The 23,284-nt window shown below is 39.7% G+C and overlaps 1 protein-coding gene across 1 annotated transcript in view; it reads right to left on the bottom strand.

Moving 5' to 3' along the window:
* YIPF4 (Yip1 domain family member 4) overlaps positions 1 to 7,352 on the bottom strand; it is a 28,258-nt gene extending 20,906 nt beyond the window's left edge. Inside the window, exon 1 of the mRNA XM_059943631.1 lies at positions 7,017 to 7,352. Coding sequence (XP_059799614.1) covers positions 7,017 to 7,095 — 79 coding nt within the window. The 5' untranslated portion in view covers positions 7,096 to 7,352. The remainder of the gene's footprint in view (positions 1 to 7,016) is intronic.
* Positions 7,353 to 23,284: the final 15,932 nt, after the last annotated feature.

Consider the following 23,284-nt stretch of genomic DNA (forward strand, 5'->3'; position numbering starts at 1 on the left):
TCTATAATGCCCTGAGAGTGATATAAAGAAGTGAGATACTTTAAGGAGTTCAAAATCCAATTCACAGTATATCCAAGCAATGGAATTTTATTCAGTCAGAAAAGGAATGAGTTACTGATTCATGCTGTAACATGAATGAACCTTGAAAGCATTATGCTGAGTGAAAGAAACCAGACACAAAAGGTCACATATTGTATTACGCCATTTACATGAAATACCCAAAATAAGCAAATCGATAGAGACAGCAAGTAGATTAGTGGTTGCCAGGGACTGGAAGGCAGGGAGGGAATAGAGAGTGACTGAAAATGGGTACAGGGTTTCTCTTTGGAGTGCTGAATATGATACAAAACCCTGTTAGTATTGTAAAACACACTCTTCTGTAGGTAAATGACAATGCCTATTGCTAACAGATCACAGGTGCCATAGGAGTAAAGAGACCTAAGCTATCAAAGAGGTGGTCAGGAAGACTATGTGGAAGTAGAACTGGAATCTGGCCGTGAGAGATAAGTGGATGAGCAGAGAAGGAATAAGAAATCATTCCAAAGATGGGAGAAAATATCTGCAAATGATGCGACTGACAAGGCTTTAATCTCCAAAATATACAAACAGCTCATGAGGCTCACTATCAAAAAAACAAACAACCCAATTGAAAAATGGGCAGAAGACCTTAACAGACACTTTTCCAAAGAAGACATACAGATGGCCAGTAGGCACATGAAAAGATGCTCAACATCACTAATTATTAGAGAAATGCATATCAAAACTACAATGAGGTACCACCTCACACCAGTCAGAATGGCCATCATTAAAAAGTCTACAAATAGCACATGCTGGAGAGAGTGTGGAGAAAAGGGAACCCTCCTACACTGTTGGTGGGTATGTAAGTTGGTGCAGCCACTATGGAAAACAGTGTGGAGGTTCCTCAGAAAACTAAAAATAGAATTACCATATGATCCAGCAATCCCACTCCTGGGTATATATCTGCACAAAACTATAATTCAAAAAGATACATGCTAGGACTTCCCTGGCAGTCCAGTGGTTAAGACTTCGCCTTGCAATGCAGAGGGTGCAGGTTTGATCCCTGGTCAGGGAGCTAAGATCCCACATGCCTCAGGGCCAAAAAAACAAAACATAAAATCTAAGCAATATTGTAACAAATTCAATAAAGACTTTAAAAATAGTCCACATTAAAAAATCTTAAAAAAAAAAAAACATACATGCACCCCTATGTTCATAGCAGCACTATTCACAACAGCCAAGACATGGAAGCAACCTAAATGTCCATGGACAGATGAATGGATAAAGAAGATGAGGTACATATATACAATGGAATACTACTCAGCCATAAAAAAGAATGAAATCATGCCATTTGCAGCAACATGGATGCAACTAGAGATTATCATACTAAGTGAAGTAAGTCAGAAAGAGAAAGACAAATACCATATGATATCACTTATATGTGGAATCTAAAATATGGCACTGGGGCTTCCCTGGTGGCGCAGTGGTTGAGAGTCTGCCTGCCAATGCAGGGGACGCGGGTTCAAGCCCTGGTCTGGGAAGATCCCACGTGCTGCGGAGCAACTGGGCCCGTGAGCCACAATTGCTGAGCCTGCGCATCTGGAGCCTGTGCCCCGCAACAAGAGAGGCCGTGACAGTGAAAGGCCCGCGCACCGCAATGAAGAGTGGCCCCCGCTTGCCACAACTAGAGAAAGCCCTCACATAGAAACAAAGACCCAACACAGCCAAAAAAATAAAAAATAAAAAAAATAAAATATGGCACAAATGAACCTATCTACAAAACAGAAACAGACTCACAGACACAGAGAACAGACTGTGGTTGCCAAGGGGGAGAGGGTGAGGGAGAAAAGGACTGGGAGTTTGGGATTAGCAGATGTAAACTATTACATATAGAATGGATAAACAACAATATCCTACAAGCACAGGGAACTGTATTCAATAACCTGTAATAAACCATAATGGAAAAGAATATTAAAAAAAAGAATGTCTACATGTGTATAACTGAGTCACTTGGCTGTACAGCAGAGACTAGCACAATATTATAAATCAACTATTCTTCAATAAAAAAGAAATAAAATTTAAAAAAAAAGAAAGAAATCATTCCAAGGAAAAAAAAGGGCAGAGACAAAGGCATGGAAGCCCAAGGCTTATAAAAGGCACAGAGTTCAAAAGTTGTGGAAGATAGGTTGGGGACAAAGTGTTAAGAGAATAAATATCGGACAAAAAACCCCCAATTTTTTAAAACTTGTCTTTATAGGCAAGTGTTTCTTTATGCATGTTCTGTGGAATCTGGATCCTATGAGATGCCCTCCACAAAAAGCTTTTGATATTCACTAAGTTTGGAAAACCCTGCATACTACACAACCTCCATTTGGAGTTTCAGAACTAATATTGGCATATTAAAGGCTCTGGGAATTCTGCATTAAGGAAACTGGTTTAACTTAGCTTAACACATTATTTACCAAATTTTTGTCATGGAACCTTTCCCCCTTGGGAAACACTGCTGAAGGTCCTTCTGTAGATGATGGGAAGCAAGTCAAGTTCCAAAAGAATGGTAGGGATTGCTGGATGCTGAGGAAATAGGAAATAACAGAGATAGTTTAGCTGTGAAAGTAAGGAAAAAGGGAAGTAGTAGATTTAATTAAAAATTCTGTCAATTAGGAGGGGACCTGTGAGTGATGACAGTGATGGACGAAACAGAGGAGAAATAAAAAATGCTGGAGAGAAAAACAAAGAAAGGTTCCAAAAGAGGCAAGATCATCTTTCTTGGTTAGTTGTCTCTGTTCATGTCCTTTCCAACTACTTGTTGGACTTCTGTTGAATTAGTGTTGGCTTCAGTTCTAGCAGCACAACACCTTTATCTTAATCAAAAAGTATCATGTAGTCATCGAACATTTATTAAGTTGCTGCTATATACCAGGCTCTGTGTTAGGCAGTGGGTATGATACTAGTAGACAGTAAAACACAGCTTCTAACCCCAAGGGGCTCATGGTCTAAATCAGCATTGTTTTAGGTCTGTGAAGATTGAGAAGTACAAAATACAGGGACTGCCTCGACCAATTATTGCATTTGCATAATTTTTAAGTGAATGCTCTTCCCTCTTTTCAACCTGAAGAACTCCTCCTTTTCCTTCAAAATGTACCTCATCTGTCTCTGAAGACTTCCTTGATCCCTTCCTGCAGTTAACCACTTCCACCTTTGAACCTCTTTTTTTTTTAAATTAATGAATTTATTTATTTATTTTTGGCTGCGTTGGTTCTTCGTTGCTGTGTGCGGGCTTTCTCTAGTTGTGGCGAGTGGGGGCTACTCTTCGTTGTGGTGCACGGGCCTCTCACTGCGGTGGCTTCTCTTGTTGCGGAGCACGGGCTCTAGGTGCGTGGGCTTCAGTAGTTGTGGCACGTGGGCTCAGCAGTTGTGGCTCATGGGCTCTAGAGCGCAAGCTCAGTAGTTGTGGCACACGGGCTTCGTTGCTCCACAGCATGTGGGATCTTCCCGGACCAGGGCTCAAACCCATGTCCCCTGCATTGGCAGGCGGATTCTTAACCACTGCGCCACCAGGGAAGTTGCTGAACCTCCTTTTTATAGCATTTATTATGTATGATGAATTTTTTAAAATCCCATTCTTATTAAGCCATTTCTTGGTTAGGGACTTCCTCATATACAGTCCCTTGCATATGGACATACTCCCTCCATCCTACATATACAAAACATTACCTATCTTTCAAAATTTGGCAAAATATGACCAATATTAAACTGTTCCTGATCTTTTATCTATAAAAAATTTCCTCCTCTTTTTGTTGATCTTTCATAATATTCTAAATCAGTACCTCTCAAGCTTTAATGTGTTTATGAATCACTTAAGGATGATCTTGTCAAAATGTAAATTATGATTAAGGCAGATTCTGCATTACTAGAGCCCAGTAATGCCAATGCTGCTGGTCTGTGGAAATAAAGCAGGCAAAGAGTTACTTATTTGTATGATACAAAATAAAGTCAAAGGACTGCCTTAAAGACTTCTATATTATACTTAACGGTATCATTACATTCTTTTTTTTTTTTTTTGGCTGCGTTTGGTCTTCATTGCTATGCGCGGGCTTTCTCTAGTTGTGGCGAGTAGGAACTACTCTTCGTTGCGGTGCGCGGGCTTCTCATTGCGGTGGTACATTCTTGCATTTATACACATGCATTTCATTACTGCTTTTGGATGTAGTTTTACACCACAGAACTGAATATTAAGTCTGGATTTCATTATTCATTTATTTATTCATTTACTAGCTTATTCACACATAGTCTACGTTCTTTTAACTTGTACTTATGGACCTTGCTTTTATACACATTACCTTAAGTAATTTTCACAATATTCTTATAAGTGTGATTTTCATTTTATGGATGAAAATGTGAGTTTATAGAAGCTATGTAATTTGGTCAATATGACATAGCTTCTGTAAGAGTTAGAACTTTAACTGAAGTCTTCTGGCTCTAAACCAGTAATTTTTTAGTTATACCATCCAAAATGTGCTAGGTTTTATAGTCCCAAGTATCAATGTCATAGGAGACAAAAGAAAGCAGAAATCATTTATTCCTTCAACAAACAACTACTTTGTTATGTTAATATTCTGGGTTCTGTGCTAAGTGCTGGGATATAGAAAAGATTAGGGACATTTCTGTTTCTGAGGAACAGTTAAGCAAAGTTTCAGCAAGAAAGGAGTATCTGAATTCAGCCTTAAGTCTCATCTTGGGGTGAGAAGGAGAAAAGCATTCTGAGCATGAGGACCTGGATACACATAGGTATGGAGACAAACACCAAGGCACATTTTAGAACAAAGGACATGCACAAATTAGTAACGATAAGTATCACTGAGAAAGAGACTTGGACAGAATCTAGAAGCAAGGTATACAATAAAACCTCTACAAGCTGAAAACATCCATGGTTAGATAAACACCGTAAGAGGGGAAAAGCAAGAATTTACATGACACGCTTAGGAACCAGAGAAGAAACTTGGTGTTGCAGAGTCAAATGTTTATGTTAGAGAACAGTAAAAAATAACCGTGGCACCAATTAATACTGAAACCCAAAGCAGTAGCAACACTGCTAACAAATACTGAGCACTTAACTCTTCCAGGTGTACTAAGCGTTTTGCATTTGCAAAATGTTTGAGCACTTGGGTATTATTATTCTCATTTTATGTATACGAAAACTGAGGTTAAGAGAGATTAAGTAACTTGCCCAACATCACATAGATAGTAATTGGTAAAGACAGGATGCAAATCCAGGACTCTATACTTCAGATACACTATTCAGTTTACAAAAATATATGTAAGAGGCATCATGGTTTAGTATAAAGAAATCTTAGGAGACAGAACACTAGCTCTTAATTCCAGATCCTTCATGTGGAGGTCACTAAACTTCTCTAAACCTCAGGTTCACTATAAAACACAGGAATAATAAAGCTCAGCAGGATTCTTAGGAAGACCAAACAAGCCGTTTGCTTAAAATACTCTGTAAATTTAAACTGCATAATATTATAAACTTTAGGGTATTATTATACAAATATCTATCCTTGTCTGTATATCCCTGGATATACAGGGAGTCTATACATTCTTGGCGGCTATACGGAGAAGTTTGAATAAATCTTATGGATTTTACTTATTCCAGGTTTCTTGGTTTAGTATATGGAGTCAATGGATTAGCTTGTTATATTATTGTCAGATTTCTTAGGCATATTTAAGAAAGGTAATTCCTGGAGGAAGCGGGGATATTAGAACTATAAACATAGATATATAAGTCTGAACAAACATCAGGTTGTGATACTCAATTTTTTGTGTATACAGACAATTTTTTCTTAAAGTCTGGAAAACTACGGTTGGTTATTCTCCCCAAGCACTAGGCTAACAAATGTAGATGAAACAAATTGAAATATTTTGGGTTGCTATATTTCACCAAATTTCCATATTACATTTAAATGTATCAGCTATGTTCTCTATGATAAAAATTGTATTTTGCATTTTAATATAACCAAAACTACAGTACTATTTTTTTTTAAACGCCACTAAAAAACCAAAACGAGGAAAGCAAAACAGAAAAAGGGAAAGCAAGCTATATTAACTGATGCATTACAAAACTCGATTTCTCAGGAAACACACTAGGTCCTTCTCTAGAATAAAATTTCTATAGTTAAGTACAACTTATTTTTCCATATCCAGCAGTTAAGTCTGGTCATTGGAAAATTACTGGTATACAAAGTCTAACAAAAGTAGCAGAAAAAGATTTCAGTTACAAAGAGTCTGGTAAAATACAGAGAAAAGGAGGAAAACAAATTCTCCCGTGCTGTAGAAAAATCTCTCCAGCACAAATGCTTCCTCAAAACAGTACATAAAGAAATCTGGAAAGCAACTGAAACTTCTTGTAATCCAGCTGGCTGTTCCCAAATATATCTGGGTCTACTTCTCTGAATATTGAGGTCAAACACCATAAAATAGGAGGAAAACTGGAACGTTGGCAAGATACCAGGTTCCATAAAAACCACAAACTCCTCGAGGGAAGTTAGTATTTGCAGCGCCTAATTTAATCTCAGCAAAAAGTTATGTGCTGATAAATAACAAAGCAACAAGCTCTCGTTGCTCGTTCTCATTCTTTGACACCTAGCCCGGCCAATCTAACCATCCCTTTCTGAGCAACGCCAAGTCACTTTAGAAATAAAATCTTGGGGTCCCGTGGGTGCCCTCGAGGTGGGTAAGTCCGCCAGAAAAACCTGCCACCAGACGGTGTAGCGAAAGCCAGAAGCTGACCGAGTCACTTAGAAAGTTCCCCACACCCCACCCTCGGCCACTCGGACCTCTCGGAAGGCCCGGCGGGAGCAGAGGGCTCGAGTCCCCCCCCCATGGGTCAGCTTCCTGCCCGTCCCCACCGGGCCACAACCGCCTCGGCCCCAGAAAGACACTGCCGCGTCCGCCCGGCGTCCCCCAGGGCGACGGACCCTCCCGGGGCTCAGTCTCACCTTCCGCGTCTGCTGAGGAGACAAAGGTGAAGTCCCCGTTAGTGGGGGAATACGCCGGGGGAGGGCCCGGCGGCTGCATCTCGCGGCCCCTCCGAGCCCGCGGCGGAGGAGGAGGCTGTGGCTGGGCTCAGGCCCCGAGGCGACCGCGGCGCCGACCCGCACGCGCGCCCGACGGCGCGACCCACGAGCCGAGATATGTAGGCTGGGAACGAGGCCGGAGACGAGCGCAGCTGGCCGCGGGGCTGCCCCTGAGGGTCCCGCACCAAAGTCCTCTCGGTGGCGGCCGCCCAGAAACCACGACGCCGGCGCCCTGACAGGACCATAACAGTGACAGCGTCCCTGCGATTGGCTCTTTGTAATGTGCTCTCCCATTGGCTCCCGGAGAAAGGTTCTGATTGGCTCTCCCTGTTGTTGATTCCGGAAGTTTACCCAGGACAGGAAGTTCACTTGTAATTCGTGGAAAGCTCGGGCTTCCCACTGTCTTTTGTTTCCGTTAAGTCTATTCTCTTCTGGCTTTTCTTTATTTCCTCTGCTTTTGTTAACTGGGCGGGTTAAAGAATTTTAGAACCGGGAATGTTTTTAGAGGTCAGCATTGGCCCGCACCGGTCCAAGATCCCAAGATTCCGTTTAACTTAGTCATTAATTAATTGTATAGTATCTTGACTTAAATTATATATCGTCTCTGAGACTCAGTTTCCTCACTTGTGAAATGAAGGGGGCTGGATTGGATACTAATAAAAAAGAAGATAAACTGTAAATTGCCACCCAAAGACTAGGGCTGTAGTCTAGCCACATTCCTTTATGAGGGAGGTAATTGAGGCCAGAAAAGGTAAAGAAGGAACAGAAGGACCTAAATCTTCTGAATTCTAGTCCAATGCTCTTTTCTTTCTATCTATCTATCTATCTATCTATCTATTTATTTATTTATTTATTTATTTATGGCTGTGTTTGGTCTTCGTTGCTGAGTGCGGGCTTTCTCTAGTTGTGGGGAGCCGGGACTGCTCTTCGTTGTGGTGCGGGGACTTCTCATTGCGGTGGCTTCTCTTGTTGCGGAGCACGGGCTCTAGGCACTCAGGCTCAGTAGTTGCGGCACATGGGCTCAGTAGTTGTGGCTCACGGGCTTCGTTTCTCCACGGCATGTGGGATCTTCCTGGACCAGGGCTTGAACCCGTGTCCCCTGCATTGGCAGGAGGATTCTTAACCACTGCGTCACCAGGGAAGTCCCCAATGCTGTTTTCACTACAAGGTCCTGTCTGCTGATAAACTTACAAATCCATCTAATTTTTAAAGTCTTTAAATAGATATACTTAATTTTAATATCCAAGCTACATTAATGTGACTTCCAATTTGGAGAGAGAGAGAGGGAGAGTTTGAGGGTATATTATGGGGACAGCCTTGGGGAAAGAAATGATAGATCAGCGGTAGAGTAATGGGAAGGCATGGCCATTGATGTGTAAAAGGGAATATTGAAAAAATTCTCACAGGAGGTAACAATTAACTTGGTACTTAAAAGATGAGTAAAAATTTTCAACCAAAGAGGTGTGGGGGGCTGGCAGCCTGGGGTCATAACATTCCAAAGATCATTTAATGGACTTGGGAAGCTGGAAGTCATTTAGTTTACTTGGACCTTAGTTTACGTGGGAGAGAATGGCTACATATGAGACTGCATGAATAGGTAAAGAAGAAATCATGAACAATCTTGCATGCTATTCGAAGGATTAAAAAGTATTTTTATGGAAGTGTTGGGGGAACCATTAAAGGAATTAGAGCAAAGGAGTGACATATCAGATATCCTTGTTACAATAATTACTTAAACTATCCACAGTAGTGGATGTTTTGGTTTGGGAAGCAGAGACTGGTTTTTTTTTTTTTTTACATAAATTTATTTATTTATTTTTGGCTGCGTTGGGTCTTCGTTGCTGCGCGCGGGCTTTCTCTAGATGCGGCGAGTGGGGGCTACTCTTTGTTGCTGTGTGCAGCCTTCTCATTGCGGTGGCTTCTCTTGTTGCAGAGCACAGGCTCTAGGCGCGTGGGCTTCAGTAGTTGTGGCTCGCGGGCTCTAGAGTGCAGGCTCAGTAGTTGTGGCGCACGGGCTTAGTTGCTCTGCAACATGTGTGATCTTCCTGGACCAGGGCTCGAACCCGTGTCCCCTGCATTGGCAGGCGGATTCTTAACCACTGCGCCACCAGGGAAGTCCAAAACTGGATACAATTTAAATGTCCATGAGAATGAGTAAATAAATGTTGGGATAGCCATTTAATGAAATGATACACTGAGAATCATCTTTTAGAGTTATTTCATGATATGGGGGAAAAAAATCTCAAAATTCTTTATGAAGTGAAAAAAATCTGTTTTTTCACTTTCACTTTGATCCGCCCATGATCTCAATTTGCATATGCTCCCAATATTATATAGATACAGAAATATAAAAAATATAACTGAAAGGATAACATCTCAAAATGTCACAAGTGATTATTATCATGGGTGGCTTCTGTGCTTTTCTATATTAAGCTTTTCTATGTTCTCCAAATTTTCTGAAATTAATATGTATTACTTTTTTAATTAAAAAATATTTTATAAAGATAAAAGCAGTTTAATTAGTTTCAAATGGTATAGAAATATATCCCATTCAGCGCTTGCTGTATTTTCTTCATTGAGCCAAGAGGTAATTATCTCATTAATTACATACAAAAATGCTTTTGCAGAATCAGCTTTTTAAAAACTAGAAAATGGTATGTTCACTTTTCAAACATAAATAGCTTAATCCAGGACCATCCTCAATAAAATGTGGTGGATGAATTATTTTAGATACTAACCAGCAAGCCCTGATCATTTTTTCTCTCAAGACCTTTCTCAGTCAGTAGTCCTGAGTCCATTGACCCAGATATCTAGAGCATCCGTGGTTGGGAGGGGGATGACCCTACTCCCTAGCTTCCGGAGGCTTTTCTGTAGCATTCAGGAAGCCTGAAATTCCCAATCTTCTGTGAGGAGATGGGAGAAGCAGAGAGAGAGCCAGTGTGTAAGGCAGGGGTGGAAAACATGCATTCAAAGGCTGAGATGTAAACTGCTGACTTGGAGCAAGAGGAGGAAGGAGCCATATCTTAGCAGTCTCCTGGCAGCAGGCAACCACATGGGATCCACATTGGGAAACAGAAATTACACACCACCCGAGCGAAGTGTAACACTCAGGATGAGTATACCAGCGACAAGTTCCATCATAGGAACTGAGCTGAGGAGAGGATTCTGATCCCCCTTATTTCTGTTAGAGACAGAACTTAGACTACATCCCAGGAAGGAGAGAGGGAAAAAAAAAAGTCAACAGGAGTTTTAAGTTGGAATATGACTAAACTATAGATCTGGATAGACTGAGGGCTCACTGAACTGGAGAAACTGACCTCAAAATGAGTAGATTAGAATTCTCCCATCAACTTAAATGGAGGTTGTATCAGACAGCAGCTTGATTTATAGAGAAATAAAGTTTGCATCTTTTCACACCTGAGTTTATAACTGTGAAATTCATACACTAAATCAAACAAAGGCAGTAGAATCATCATAGACTCATTCCAAAATATTTCCATTGTAAAAATGGACTGATTGGTTTGTGCTTTACCTAAAGGAATTATTATATGACTAATGGTGGAATATTAGTTAAACCTTGGCCTAACTGTCTTCTGTATACTCTTGCTTAAATTTTTAAATCACCTGTGGTGGAGAAGTAATCACAACTTTTTTATAGGACACTAATCAAATTTACTTACCCAGATTCCTACTTGCCATCCCCTTACCACTCTTATTCAGAGAATCTTAAATTTGATAGAGATCAGAACTAATTCAACTTCCCACGTAAAGCAAATACTAACCTCCTAAAGAATTCATGCCAATTAGCTGCTAAGACAATACTCAATGTGAAAAGGTACAACAGAACCCATTTCAGTGGGTTTAAGCAGAAAAGAACTTTATCGAGGATGTCAGGTAACTCACAGAATCTTCAGGAGGGTCCAGAGAACCAGGATTGGGAGGTTCTGCAAGCAAGAGCAGGTGATTTCAGGGCTGGATGGCTCACTTGGCAACCCTACTGTCTCTGCCATTGGACACAGGCTCTGCAGGACACCAGAGCTGGAGCAACTGTGCCACTGCTTCCACAAGCTGGATATCTCTTCGCCAGGATGGCTTTCACATTGGCACCACGTTGGCTCCAAGTGCAGTCTCATATTGGCTTCCAGTTGGCAGAACCCTGGGGGTAAGTACGCACTAACTTCAAGGGACGCTGTGAAAAAGGGTTTTTGGCTTCTGCTTTGGGAATGTGGGTTTCATAATTTGGGAAACTCCCCAATTATTGGAAGGGTGTTTTAAAATTCAAGGAGAGCAAAAAGCATGACCAGTTACCCTAAAGCAGTGCATTTTATCTTTGGGAGTCTTTGGCATTTTGAATGAAATACTGATTCCTCGTAAATAACATTTATTTGTCATAAGCATCTGAAACCTGCTCCTTCTTCCCTATGCCACGCCCCTGCAGACATCTGAACACAGCTATTGAAACTCCTTAAAGTTTTTTTTCTTCTTGACAAATATCTCCAGCTATTTCAAATGTTAATTTTAGGACAGGATTTCAGTCACCTTGAAAATCAACAATCTGTCCTCCCACATTTAGTTTCTCTTACTAAAGCCTCTCTTATATTAGTGTATCTGAATTATTAGACAGGCCAATTGTAAGGAGTGAGGATGGGGAATTATAGATTTTTTAAAAATATATATTATATATATATATATAATGCTGAGAATAATAGACATGATATACCCCTACTTCCTAAAGGAGTTAGTTACTCAAGAAGGTTTGACCCTCCTTTATTAAGGCATACTAGGAAGTTGCCAAAAATGAATTGGCCCAATAGCTTCCCCTGCCACTGACTCTTTGGGCAAAAGACTAGCAAAATTCTAGAACAATTATTAGAGTTAGGAGTTACAGGCCCCCAGGGAGAAAAGTATTGTGACTTTTCCCCTCCCTCCCCATTAAATTGAGAGTGAAAAGCATGAGTATCTATAAATGTTTAAAGTCACTGAATAGCACTCAGGTGGTACTTTCAGATACAGTAGCTCAGATGATGTGCAAACAATCCTGGAGCAAGCTGGGGATTGTTTTACTGCCAAGAAGCTTAAGCCACTATTTTACTGCTAAGAAGCTTAAGTGACTTGTTTTAGAAACAAGATGAAACCCACACTTGAAACCCACACTTGAACTCAGGTCTTTTGGCTCCAGAGCCCTAGGCATTTCCACTTTGCCACACTCCCAGGAGAGTAAAGGGTGGGAAGAGACTAGGAGGAAAAGCAAAAGGCAAGGGACATAGCTCTTGGAACTTCTTCAAGATGCCAAAATTTCTAGTACGTTATCCATTCTAACTGCATTGAAAACACCTGACTGCAAATCCATTTGCAAAGGAAAGTGATGGGACCACATGGAGGATGTGCATGAATGAATGTGGATATAATTTTGCTCCTTTTACCATGATATTCTACAGCATTAGTCTCCTGCAGCTGCTGTAACAAAATACCATACACTGGATGGCTTAAAACAACAGAAATTTATTCTCTTACACTCTGGAGGCCAGATGTCCAAAATCAGCATCACTGGGCTGAAATCAAGTTGTAAGCAGGACCATGCTCCCTCTGGAGGCTCAAGAGGAGAATCCATCCTTTGCCTCTTCTAGCTTCAGGTGGCTGCCCCCACTCCTTGACTCACAGCCACTCCAATCTCTGCCTCCATGGTCACATTGTCTTCTCCTTTTCTATCTCTTTCAAATCTCCTTCTGACTCTCTTTTATGTGGACACTTGACTGCATTTAGTGCTTACCCAGATAATCCAGGATTATCTCCCCATCTCAAGACCCTTAGTTTAATCACATCTATAAAGATACAACATTTACAGATTCCAGGGATTAAGACTTGATATATTTGGGTGGAGACTACAACCACATTTCTACACTTCCCCTTTCTATCCTATTTTACATCATTTGTTATTACAAAAGTAATAGGTGTTCGTTATAGAAAATCAGAATGTATGGATAAACAAAAGAAGAAAATTTGAAATTATTCCCCAAAGATAAGTAGTATTTATATTGTTGGTGCCTATCTTTACAGTTTTTTCTCTGTGAACACACATTTACATATAGGTTTCACTAAAATTTCAGAAATCCAGCTGATGGCACAGCCCTTGATCTCACTTCAGAGACGCTCACCTCACAAGTTGGGAAACACTGTTGTTACTCCCATAGAAAACCCAGAATGTAGAAATTTATTTAGGGTAAAACTTAGGTATCCCTCTATGTCAGATAAGTTAATGTCGGAATGCTCTTTTTGAAATAAGAAGTTTTGTAACAAAAAGTTCGTGATAGATTGTGCAAAGACGGGGAAAATGTATGCAAGAATGTCATTCTCAAGAGAAGTCCTGGGAGATTTCTCCATTCTGGGAGCCGAGTGTGAACTGGCTTCCTGGAGTTTGTGACCACAAGCTCTGAATGTGTGTGTACATGTGGGAGCCTGTGGCTCTTCATAGCCAGGAGGATGCCCTGAGCACCATCAGTCGGGTGGACTGATAATGGTGGTCCATTTGCTCTGTGCTAACCTTGCCGAGGACCCTGGTGACTAAGAGTATGCATTTGCTAGAAGTCTCCTGGGACCCGAGGTACAGATGATAAGCATGACTTTGGCTGCTTTGCAATAAACTTTAACTAACCAAACCAGCTCATTTCATTTCTTTCTCTTTCTCTCTCAGTTAATGACAAAAATTAACGCACACTAAGTGTTCAAAACACGTTGTTTTCATTTTAAGCTATAGAATAATAAACTAACAGCAGTAGGATTCATATGTTGTGGATAAACAGGGAACAAATGAGTAATTCCTTTCTTGTTGTGAATTTCCAGCTTTTGCATCTTTAAGCTCGTTTCACTTCTTTCCCCGGCTACTTGTACTTACATTCATCTTCCCTTTTTGATCCCTTTTGGACACAGTTCAAACTGTGTCCAAACCATTCTTACTATGCTTTGAAGAAAAAAAAAAAAAAAAAAAAAAAAGAAGAACTTGTCAGTGTTTGCCGTTTTCTTACAATCCCCTGCCACAGAATGAGACTTCAGATCTACAGGAACACCAGGCTTTGCTGTGAAACAGAAAGCAAATGAAAAAAAAACTTTATTTTAAAAGTGTCTTTTGATCTACCAAGAAGAGGGCAACTGGATTGTTCAGCCAGGTACCATGGGGAGAGAGAATGGGGTTTTAAGTGGGTTTTGGAACCTAATGTTAAAATTTGGATTTACATTCATTTAAAGTTTGTGTCTGGTGGGTATGAAAGCCTTAACACTGAAGAATTCAGTTTTGCATGGCTGGCTGGACTTGCCTGCAGGGAGACTTTTAGGGGTGGTGAGTCTGGACTGCTGGAGTTTCATCGGGTTCTTCAGAATTGATGTTTAAATGCATGTTAAGTCAGAGGGATGCATTTGTGTTTACTGTGAGACAAAGTGAGGGAAAGGACTTTGAAAATACTTTTTGGCTTTACAGAAATGAAACCTACTGTTGTTCGTGAGACTGCTGTTAAGAGTTGCAGGAGGTCAGAGCTGAAAAGCCCTAGGGGCACTGCTCAGTCCACGCACTGCCCTGAATGACAAGAAACCTGATATCTGGACAGAGCAGTGAAGGGAACCGCTGCTTACAGGACCCCTATTATTGATAGGGTCTTTACAGACTTTATCTCAGTTAATCCTTACAACCCTGGAGGAGAGAGGTGGAAAATGTAGAGAGAAGTCAAGTGACTTGCTGTAGGTCACGCAGCTAATTGTCTACAGAATTAGGATAGAACCTCGGCTCCTGTCACTGTTCTCTTAACAGTTCAGCGCCCTTCTATAATACTAACTGTGTGAGTCTGCTCGGGCTGCCATAACAAAATACCACAGACTGGGTGGCTTAAACAACAGAAAGTTATTTTCTCACAGTCTGGAGGCCAGAAGCCCAAGGTCAGAGTGTTGGCAGCTTTGGCTTCTCCTGAGGCCGCTCTCCTTAGCTTGAAGATGGCCGCCTGCTCCCTGTGTCCTCCTATGATCTCTCCTCAGGGCGTGCATCTCTGGGGTCTCTCTCCGTGTGTCCAAATCTACTCTTCTTATAAGGACACCAAGCAGATTGGATTAGGGCCCATCCTAAAGGCCTCATTTAACTTAATTACATCTTTACAGGCCCCCATCTTTAGGTACAGTCACATTCTGAGCTATTGGGGGTTAGGGCTTCAATATATGGATTTCGGGGGGAACACAATTCAGCCCATAACATTAACAGTAACAATAATATGTGAGCTTGCTGGAGTCTATTGGAGATCTAAGAGCATTCTAGACTAGAGCCTTTTCACTAGAAAGGGAGACAGATAACGCCCACTGACCATCGCTGTCCCAACTGCTCTCCTGTTTAATCTTCGTAACAGTCCTAGGAGGTGGATATTATCCATGTCAGTGTTGCAGATAAAGAAATCAAGACTCAGAAAGGTAAAGGTACCCATCTCATAAGCTGCACAGTGAGGATTTGAATTCAGGACTGCAGTGCCAAAGCTCACACACATTTTCCACTTCTGTGTGCTGCCTCTCTGCTCCCATTATATATAACTTTCCTCTCATTTCATCCATAAGTTGTAGGAATGGCTCCATAGGCATGGGTTTATGGGTCCTGAGGAAATTCAGTTCTCTAAGGAGCTCATGTAACCATTTTGAAGAAAATATCCATTTTTAGAATTAGTTCCAAATATTATTTCCCAAAGCACAAATATAGGAAAAGGACTTCTTCCATGTAATTCAGTTATTCTCTGGACATCTTGCTTAAGGGTGGGACCTGGGAGTGTTCAGAGCAATAGCCAGGGTCCAGGGGAGCAAACTGGTCAGAGCCTTATTCTTTATGCCAGTGGGTAACAGAATAGACGACCCAAGCTTCGGACTACAGGCAGATTTTCTTGAGAGTAACAAATAACTAATTGACTATCTCTGAGTGGGTTTCCTGATCTAGTCACAGACTTCTCTGTGGGTAGGAAGACTATTCAGTAACCAAACTGAATATGAATTTTTAGCATCTTCAGAATCAGCTGAGATTCCTGCCTGATGATCCACGTAAAGTTTTAGTTAATCATTTTAGTGGACGAAGTGACTGGATGGCTAACTCTGGGACTAGTTTATTCTCTTTACATGTGAATATAAAATGAACTTCTTGGCCCCTTCCTCTATCTTCTTCCTCTTTTTTCTGTTCTCACTTAAACTCTAACCTGGTCAGTGGAGGACTGATTTCTCCCAGACCCACCCTTTTTTCTGGGAGGTGTCAGTCTCCCTTGATTGAGGATTCCTAGCCTGTCAGGGCTAGAGCTGGAATTTGAACTCAGTCCTGGCGTGAAAATTGGCCCTTGCTCACACTCATGAGTTGTCTCAATCCTTGTTTTCAGGCTCTTTCCCCCATGGCTCCTTCCCTATGCTGCTTCCTCTGCCCAGAAATAGCCTTTCCCCTTTACTGCCTGGTGAACTTTGGTTTCCTTTAAGAACAATTCAAAAGTCACCTCCTACAGGCAGAATTAAATCCCTCCATGGGATCCCCCCTACAACACTGACCTTCAAACTTTTACTGACTTCAACTCACAATAAGAAGTAAGACATCACTACCCAGTGCCAGGATATATAAATAACTGAAATGAAACTTTCCTGAAAAAATACAGTACATTCTGATAGTTTTAATTCTATTTCATTTTTTAAATTAGTCTAATTGTAACACACTTCAGTTGATATCATGACCTGCTAATGAGTTCACTAGTTTGAAAAACTGCCCTCAAAGAAACTCTTTCTTCCTTTGACAGCTTTTCTTGCTTCTCTCATCTCTGAAAGCCTCAGATCCTCTGGCTCCTCACACAGAGACACTGGGGCCCAGTTCTTTGGTGCCCCATCCATTAGCCATCTAAGTTCCATTTTAATCTCATTTATTTGTCCAGTGATGAAAAGTTTGGCCCTAAGAGCATGACTATTTGTATCTTAGCTGGGTGTACCTAGCATATTTGACATTTAAACAAATCATTTTGTACACCTCCCTCCTTCATATAATTTAATTTTCAATGATAGTCACATAACAAGATTAATGATAGTAATGGCAAAGAAGGAAACTCAGACAGTGACAATTAATTTAATGTGGTAAAGCACATGTAACATGAAATTTACCATCTTAACCATTTTTTAAAAATTAGACATTGGATTTTATTTTACTTATTTGTTTATTTTTTTGGCTCTGCCACACGGCTTGCAGGATCTTAGTTCCCTAAACCCATGCCCTCTGCTGTGGAAGCGTGGAGTCTTAACCACTGGACGGCCAGGAAACTCCCTCATCTTAATCATTTTTAAGTGTACAGTTCAGTAGCGGTTATGTATATTCACACTGTTGTACAATCTCCAGAACTGTTGTGTATTGCAAAATTGAAACTGTATCTGTTAAGCAACAATTCCCCATCTTTCCCTCCCCACAGCCCCTGGCAACTACCATTCTACTTTCTATTTCTATGAATTTGGCTACTCTAGATATTTCATATAAGTTAAAGCATACAGTTTTCATCTTTTTATGACTAGTTTATTTCACTTAGCATCATGTCCTCAAGTTTCATCCATACTGCCGCTTGCGACAGGATTGCCTTCCTTTCCTTGCAACAGGATAATCTTCAGGTCCATCCATGTTGCTGCAAATGGCATTATTTCATTCTTTTTTTATGTCTGAGTAATATTCCATTTTATATATGTACCACATCTTCTTTATCCATTCATCTGTCAATGGACGTTTAGTTCACTTCCATGTCTTGGCTATTGTAAATAGTGCTGCTATGAACACTGGGGTGCATGTATCTTTTCAAATTAGCATTTTCTCTGGATATATGCCCAGGAGTGGGATTGCTGGAGGATTTCCTTCCTTTTTAAGGCTCAATAATATTCCATTTTTTGTTTATACCACATTTTGTTTATCTATTCATCCATCAATTAACACATGGGTTGCTTCTATCTCTTGACTATCATAATATAATATGGCTATGAATGTGGGTGTACAACTTACAATGAGACCTTGCTTTCATTTTTTTTGGATATATACCCAGTGGAATTGCTAGATCATATAGTGATTCTATTTTTAATTTTCTGAAGAACCACCATGCTGTTTTCCATAACAGCTGCACCATTTTACGTTCCTACCAAAGTGCACAAGGGTTCCAATTTCTCCATATCCTTACCAACATTTGTTATTTTCTGTTTTTGTTTTCGTTTTTAATAGTAGCCGTTCTAATAGGTTCAAGTGGTATCTCATTGTGGTTTTGATTTGCATTTCCCTAGTGATTAGTGATGCTGAGCATCTTTTCATGTGCTTTTTGGCCACTTGTATATCTTCTTTGGAGAAATGTCTATTCAAGTTCTTTGCCCATTTTTTAATCCTGTTGTTGTTTTAGTAGTGACAGTTTTCTTTTATTGAATTTTGTGTACGTAATCATGGCAGTAAAAACATACAAACAAACAAACTAGAGTAAATACTGAGGTACAAAAAAAGGAAAAACCTATATCGACATATCAGTCCAGGATAGTAATGAATAATAAAATCCCTTCTCAAGCCTTACCTTCTGTACCTTTGTCAATGACTTTAGCAAATTGATCATTTTGTGTATTTGTGTTCAATGGAGTCTTGCCAGAATTGTTAATATATCTTTGATCATAGTTGAATGAAGAACACTTTTTAAAAATTTTAATTTCAAAAAGTTTTTTTCACATGAAGCAACAGGAAAAAAAACTTATTGAAAGTCTTAAACATGATGGTAGGTTTAGCAGAAATTCATAAATATTCGATTTCCCATTATGTTCCAGAACTTGAAATAGTGTCCATGCTTTTGTTTCTTTGGTATTGATTGTAATGGCTCTTAAATGTCTCTGTAGTAAAATAAATAAATAAAATATTCCTCCTCCTAGAGGAGGCTGGAGCTGGGTATTTCCCTTCCCCCAGGTCAGCTAAGCTCTGTTAATATCTCAGTAGGTGAGGCTCTGGTAAAATAATTGATGTTGAGGGCAGGACTTTTTAGGAAGAACAGAATGCTCTGGGCATAATTCAAAATGGCTACTTTTCCCCTCCCTTTGCTGGAAGCAAGAGATTTTTCTCTGCTCTACACTATGAGAACCTGGTAGGGCTCCTGGAGGTAAAACTCACAAAAGCATGGGGACTTTGCTAAGACTGGATCCTCTTGGAGTTTTTAACTCACAGACTTGTCCACACTGATCCTCTAGAAATTCATCAATTACAGTTTAGGGTTTCCTACCTGGTTATGAGATCCTCTGAGGTTTCTGCTCATGAGTGTCTGCTCCTCATGGGTTTCTGCTCCAGTAAGTTTGCAATTCTGTGTCTGCCTGACTGCGTCTTCAATTTTGCGGTAGCAGTTTGCCCTGTGACCTCAATTCTCTGATAGATCTAAGAAGAGTTGTTCATGTTCAGTTTATTCAGCTTTTAACTTGACATTAGGATGGAGTAATGACTTCCTTACGTGCCCAGCCAGAAACCAGAAGTCTAAAAGTCTTCTTTTAAAAACAGAAATTAATAAACTAATTTTAAAATTTATATGTAAATGTCCATCGACAGAGGAATGGATAAAGAAGATGTGGTACATATATACAATGGAATATTACCCCACCATAAAAAAGAATGAAATAATGCCATTTACAGCAACATGGATGGATCTAGAGATTACCATACTAAATGAAGTCAGACAGAGAAAGACAAACATTGTATGATATCACTCATATGTGGAATCTAATTTTTTTTTTATTGGAGTATAATTGCTTTACAATGTTGTGTTAGTTTCTGCTGTACAATGAAGTGAATCCGCTATATGTATACCTATATCCCCTCCCTCGTGGACCTCCCTCCCCACCCCCATCCCACCCATCTAGGAAATCACAGAGCACCGAGTTGAGCTTCCTGTGCTTTACAGAATGTTCCCGCTAGCTATCTATTTTACACATGGTAGTGTATATATGTCAATCCTAATCTCCCAATTCGTCCCACCCTCCCCTTTCCCCACCGTGTCCACATGTCCGTTCTCTAATTTTTAAAAAAAGATACAGATGAACTTATTTACAAAACAGAAACTGACTTACAGATATCAGAAACAAACTTATGGTTACCAAAGGGGAAACATTGTAGGGGAAGGATAAACCAGGAGCATGGGATGTACACACACACACTACTATATATAAGACAGATAACCAATAAGGACCCACTGTATAGCACGGGGAACTCTACTCAGTATTCTGTGATAAGCTATAAGAGAAAAGAATCTAAAAAAGAATGAATATATGTACATGTATAACTAAATCACTTAGCTGTACACCTGAAACTAACACAACATTGTAAATCAACTATACTCCAATAAAATTAAAATATTTAAAAAATAAATAAAATGTGATTCCAGAGGACAGGCAGCAGTCCCAGTGTTCTGTGTCTTGCACAGCCCTACTGCCCTGAGAAACAGAAATTATATAACTTGTTTTCAGTTGTGCAGACTGGGGAGGATTCACGTGTTTGGTTTGGTGAACTTCCAGGAAATAATTTTAAGTGTTTATCTAAAGTTTATTCAAACTTTCTTGATCTAGAAGTTAGACAGGAAACCTAGCAGAGAATTGAAATACACCAGGCTCTGAGGAGAGAGAACTCTAAATGTAGGCAGAAGGGTTGAACTGTGACACTCTGTGGCATTCATACCTTGGAAAGCAGGAGGTTCGATTCTAGGGCTTATGTGATTTAGAAGCTGCAACAATATTAATGTTTGCCACCATTTCCTGTTGCTCATTGTCCCGGTTGCTTTTGCTGTGTAATAAACTGCCCTAATACGTCATGCTAAAAAATAAATTAATTAATTAATTAAATTAAATAAAGGGAATTTCCTGGCGGTCCAGTGGTTAGAACTCTGTGCTTTCACTGCTGAGGGCCTGGGTTCAATCCCTGGTCAGGGAACTAAAATCCCACAAGCCATGTGGTGTGGCCAAAAATAAATAAAATTAAGTTAAATAAAAATAAAATAAAATTTATATGGGAATGCAAACAATTCTCAAAAGGAACAAAACTGAAGGATTTACACTACCCGATTTCAAGGCTTATTATAAGGATACAGTAATCAAGACAGTGTGATATTGGCATAAGGATAGGCATAAATTAGTGGAACAGAATAGAGTCCAGAAATATACTCACAAGTTCAGTGGGTAAAAGATATTCTTTTCAACCAATCATGATGGAAAAACTTTACATCCCTATGGAAAAAAAGTGAACCTCAACTCCTTATCTCACATCATAAACAAAAAATTATCTCAAAATGGATCAATGACCTAAATGTAAAAGCTAAAATTATAAAACCTCTAAAAGAAAACTTAGGTGAAAATCTTTGTGGCTCAGGGTAACAATGATTTTGTCAGTAGGACACAAATAGCATGAATCAAAGAAGAAAAAATTAATAAGTTGAGCTTCATAAAAATAAAAATGTTTTGCTTTTCAAAAGACGCAAAGAACAAAAGGCAAACCATTGTATTAATCATGTTTTTTATTTTCTATATTTTATGATGCTTTGATATCTTGGGGGCTTTGCTGGCCAAAAGAGACAGACCATACCAGGGCTAGCTAATTCCTAGGGATAGCAAAAAACTTGCCTGTGAGTGTGCCTTTCATATGCAAACAAATGAATCCAAAGACCGTATCTTCAACCACCAACTTTATCAAACTCTCACACATCAAGCCAATATTTCCCCTGCCCTAAATCACTCCCAGGCCACCCTTATAGCCCAGAGTCTACTGAAATTATTCAAACTATCCAATCCTAAACTTGCTCAACTTGCCTACCCTGCCTCACCTGTTTCTTCCTGTGAAAACTGTTATAGAGGCTCTGGGCTAAGCTTTCTCCTTTGCTCCTTCTGCCTCCTGATCAACTCTGGTACTTCCCCATGAGGCCTCGTGTGGTCCTGTGTGGCACGGCAAGCCCTCCTTCTCTTGCGAATCATAAGTAATAAAACATTTTTCATTGGCATTGACCTCTTCATTTTGTCACTCAGTTATCTCTATAAATCCTAGGCACAATCAAAACAACCACAGATGAGTAAAAAATATTTATAATACATGTATTTGCAAAAAACTTGTATTCAGAATCTATGAAGAACTCTTGAAAGTCAATAATAAAAAGACAACCCAATTTGTAAAATGGGCAAAAGATTTGTACAGATACTTTACAAAAGGTTTATGAATGAACAATAAAGTACATGAAAAGATGCTCAACATCATTAGTCATCAAGAAATGAAAATTAATATTACAAAATGAGGTAACACTACCCATTCATTAGAATGGCTAAAGTTAAAAAGATGGATAATGCCAAGTGCTGCTGAGGATTTGGAACCACTGGAACTGTTGATTTTATCTGCTGGTAAGCATGTAAAATGGTATGACCACTTTGAAAAACAGTTTGGCACCGTCTATAAAATTAACATACACTCACCATATGACCTAGAAATTCCACTTCTAGATTTTCACCCAATAGAAATGAAAACATATGTCCACAAAGGAATGTTGATAGAAGCTTCATTCATGATAGCCAAAAACTGGACACAAACCAAATGCCCATCAACAGGAGAATTAATAGGTAAATTGATCTGTTCCTACAATGGAATACTGCTCAGCCATTAAAAACGACTGAACTACCAATTCCTGCAAACAGCAAGGAGAATCTCAACAGCATGATACTAAGTGAAAGGAGCCAGACACAAGAGTACCCCCTACATTTGTCCATTTACATGAATTTCTAGAACAGGCAAAAGTAATTTATAGTTAAAGAAATCCGATCAGTGGTTACTTTGGTGGGGACTAGGAGGAATGAATTATAAAGGGGCACAAGGGAACTTTCTGCATGGGATGAGAATATTCTAAATCTTGACTGGGGTATTACTGACTTGAGTGTGTACGTTTGTCAAAGCTCCTTGTATTTTATTGCATGTAAATTTTACGTCAATGAAATTGATTTTTAAAATGAGGCAGTTTACTACTTAACTGATATAGAAAGGTCTCAAAAATAGAGTAAATGAAAAAAAAAACATGTCAAACATTATGTATAGTGCGTCCTTTTTGGTGTGGGAAAAAAAAGAATAAATACGAAAGTGACAATGGTTGCTGTCTGATAGTTTCTGTTTCTGTTTTGTTAGTTTTACAGAATGAGGAGCC

Source organism: Balaenoptera ricei, chromosome 13 (assembly GCF_028023285.1).
Source record: "Balaenoptera ricei isolate mBalRic1 chromosome 13, mBalRic1.hap2, whole genome shotgun sequence".
NCBI lineage: Eukaryota > Metazoa > Chordata > Mammalia > Artiodactyla > Balaenopteridae > Balaenoptera > Balaenoptera ricei.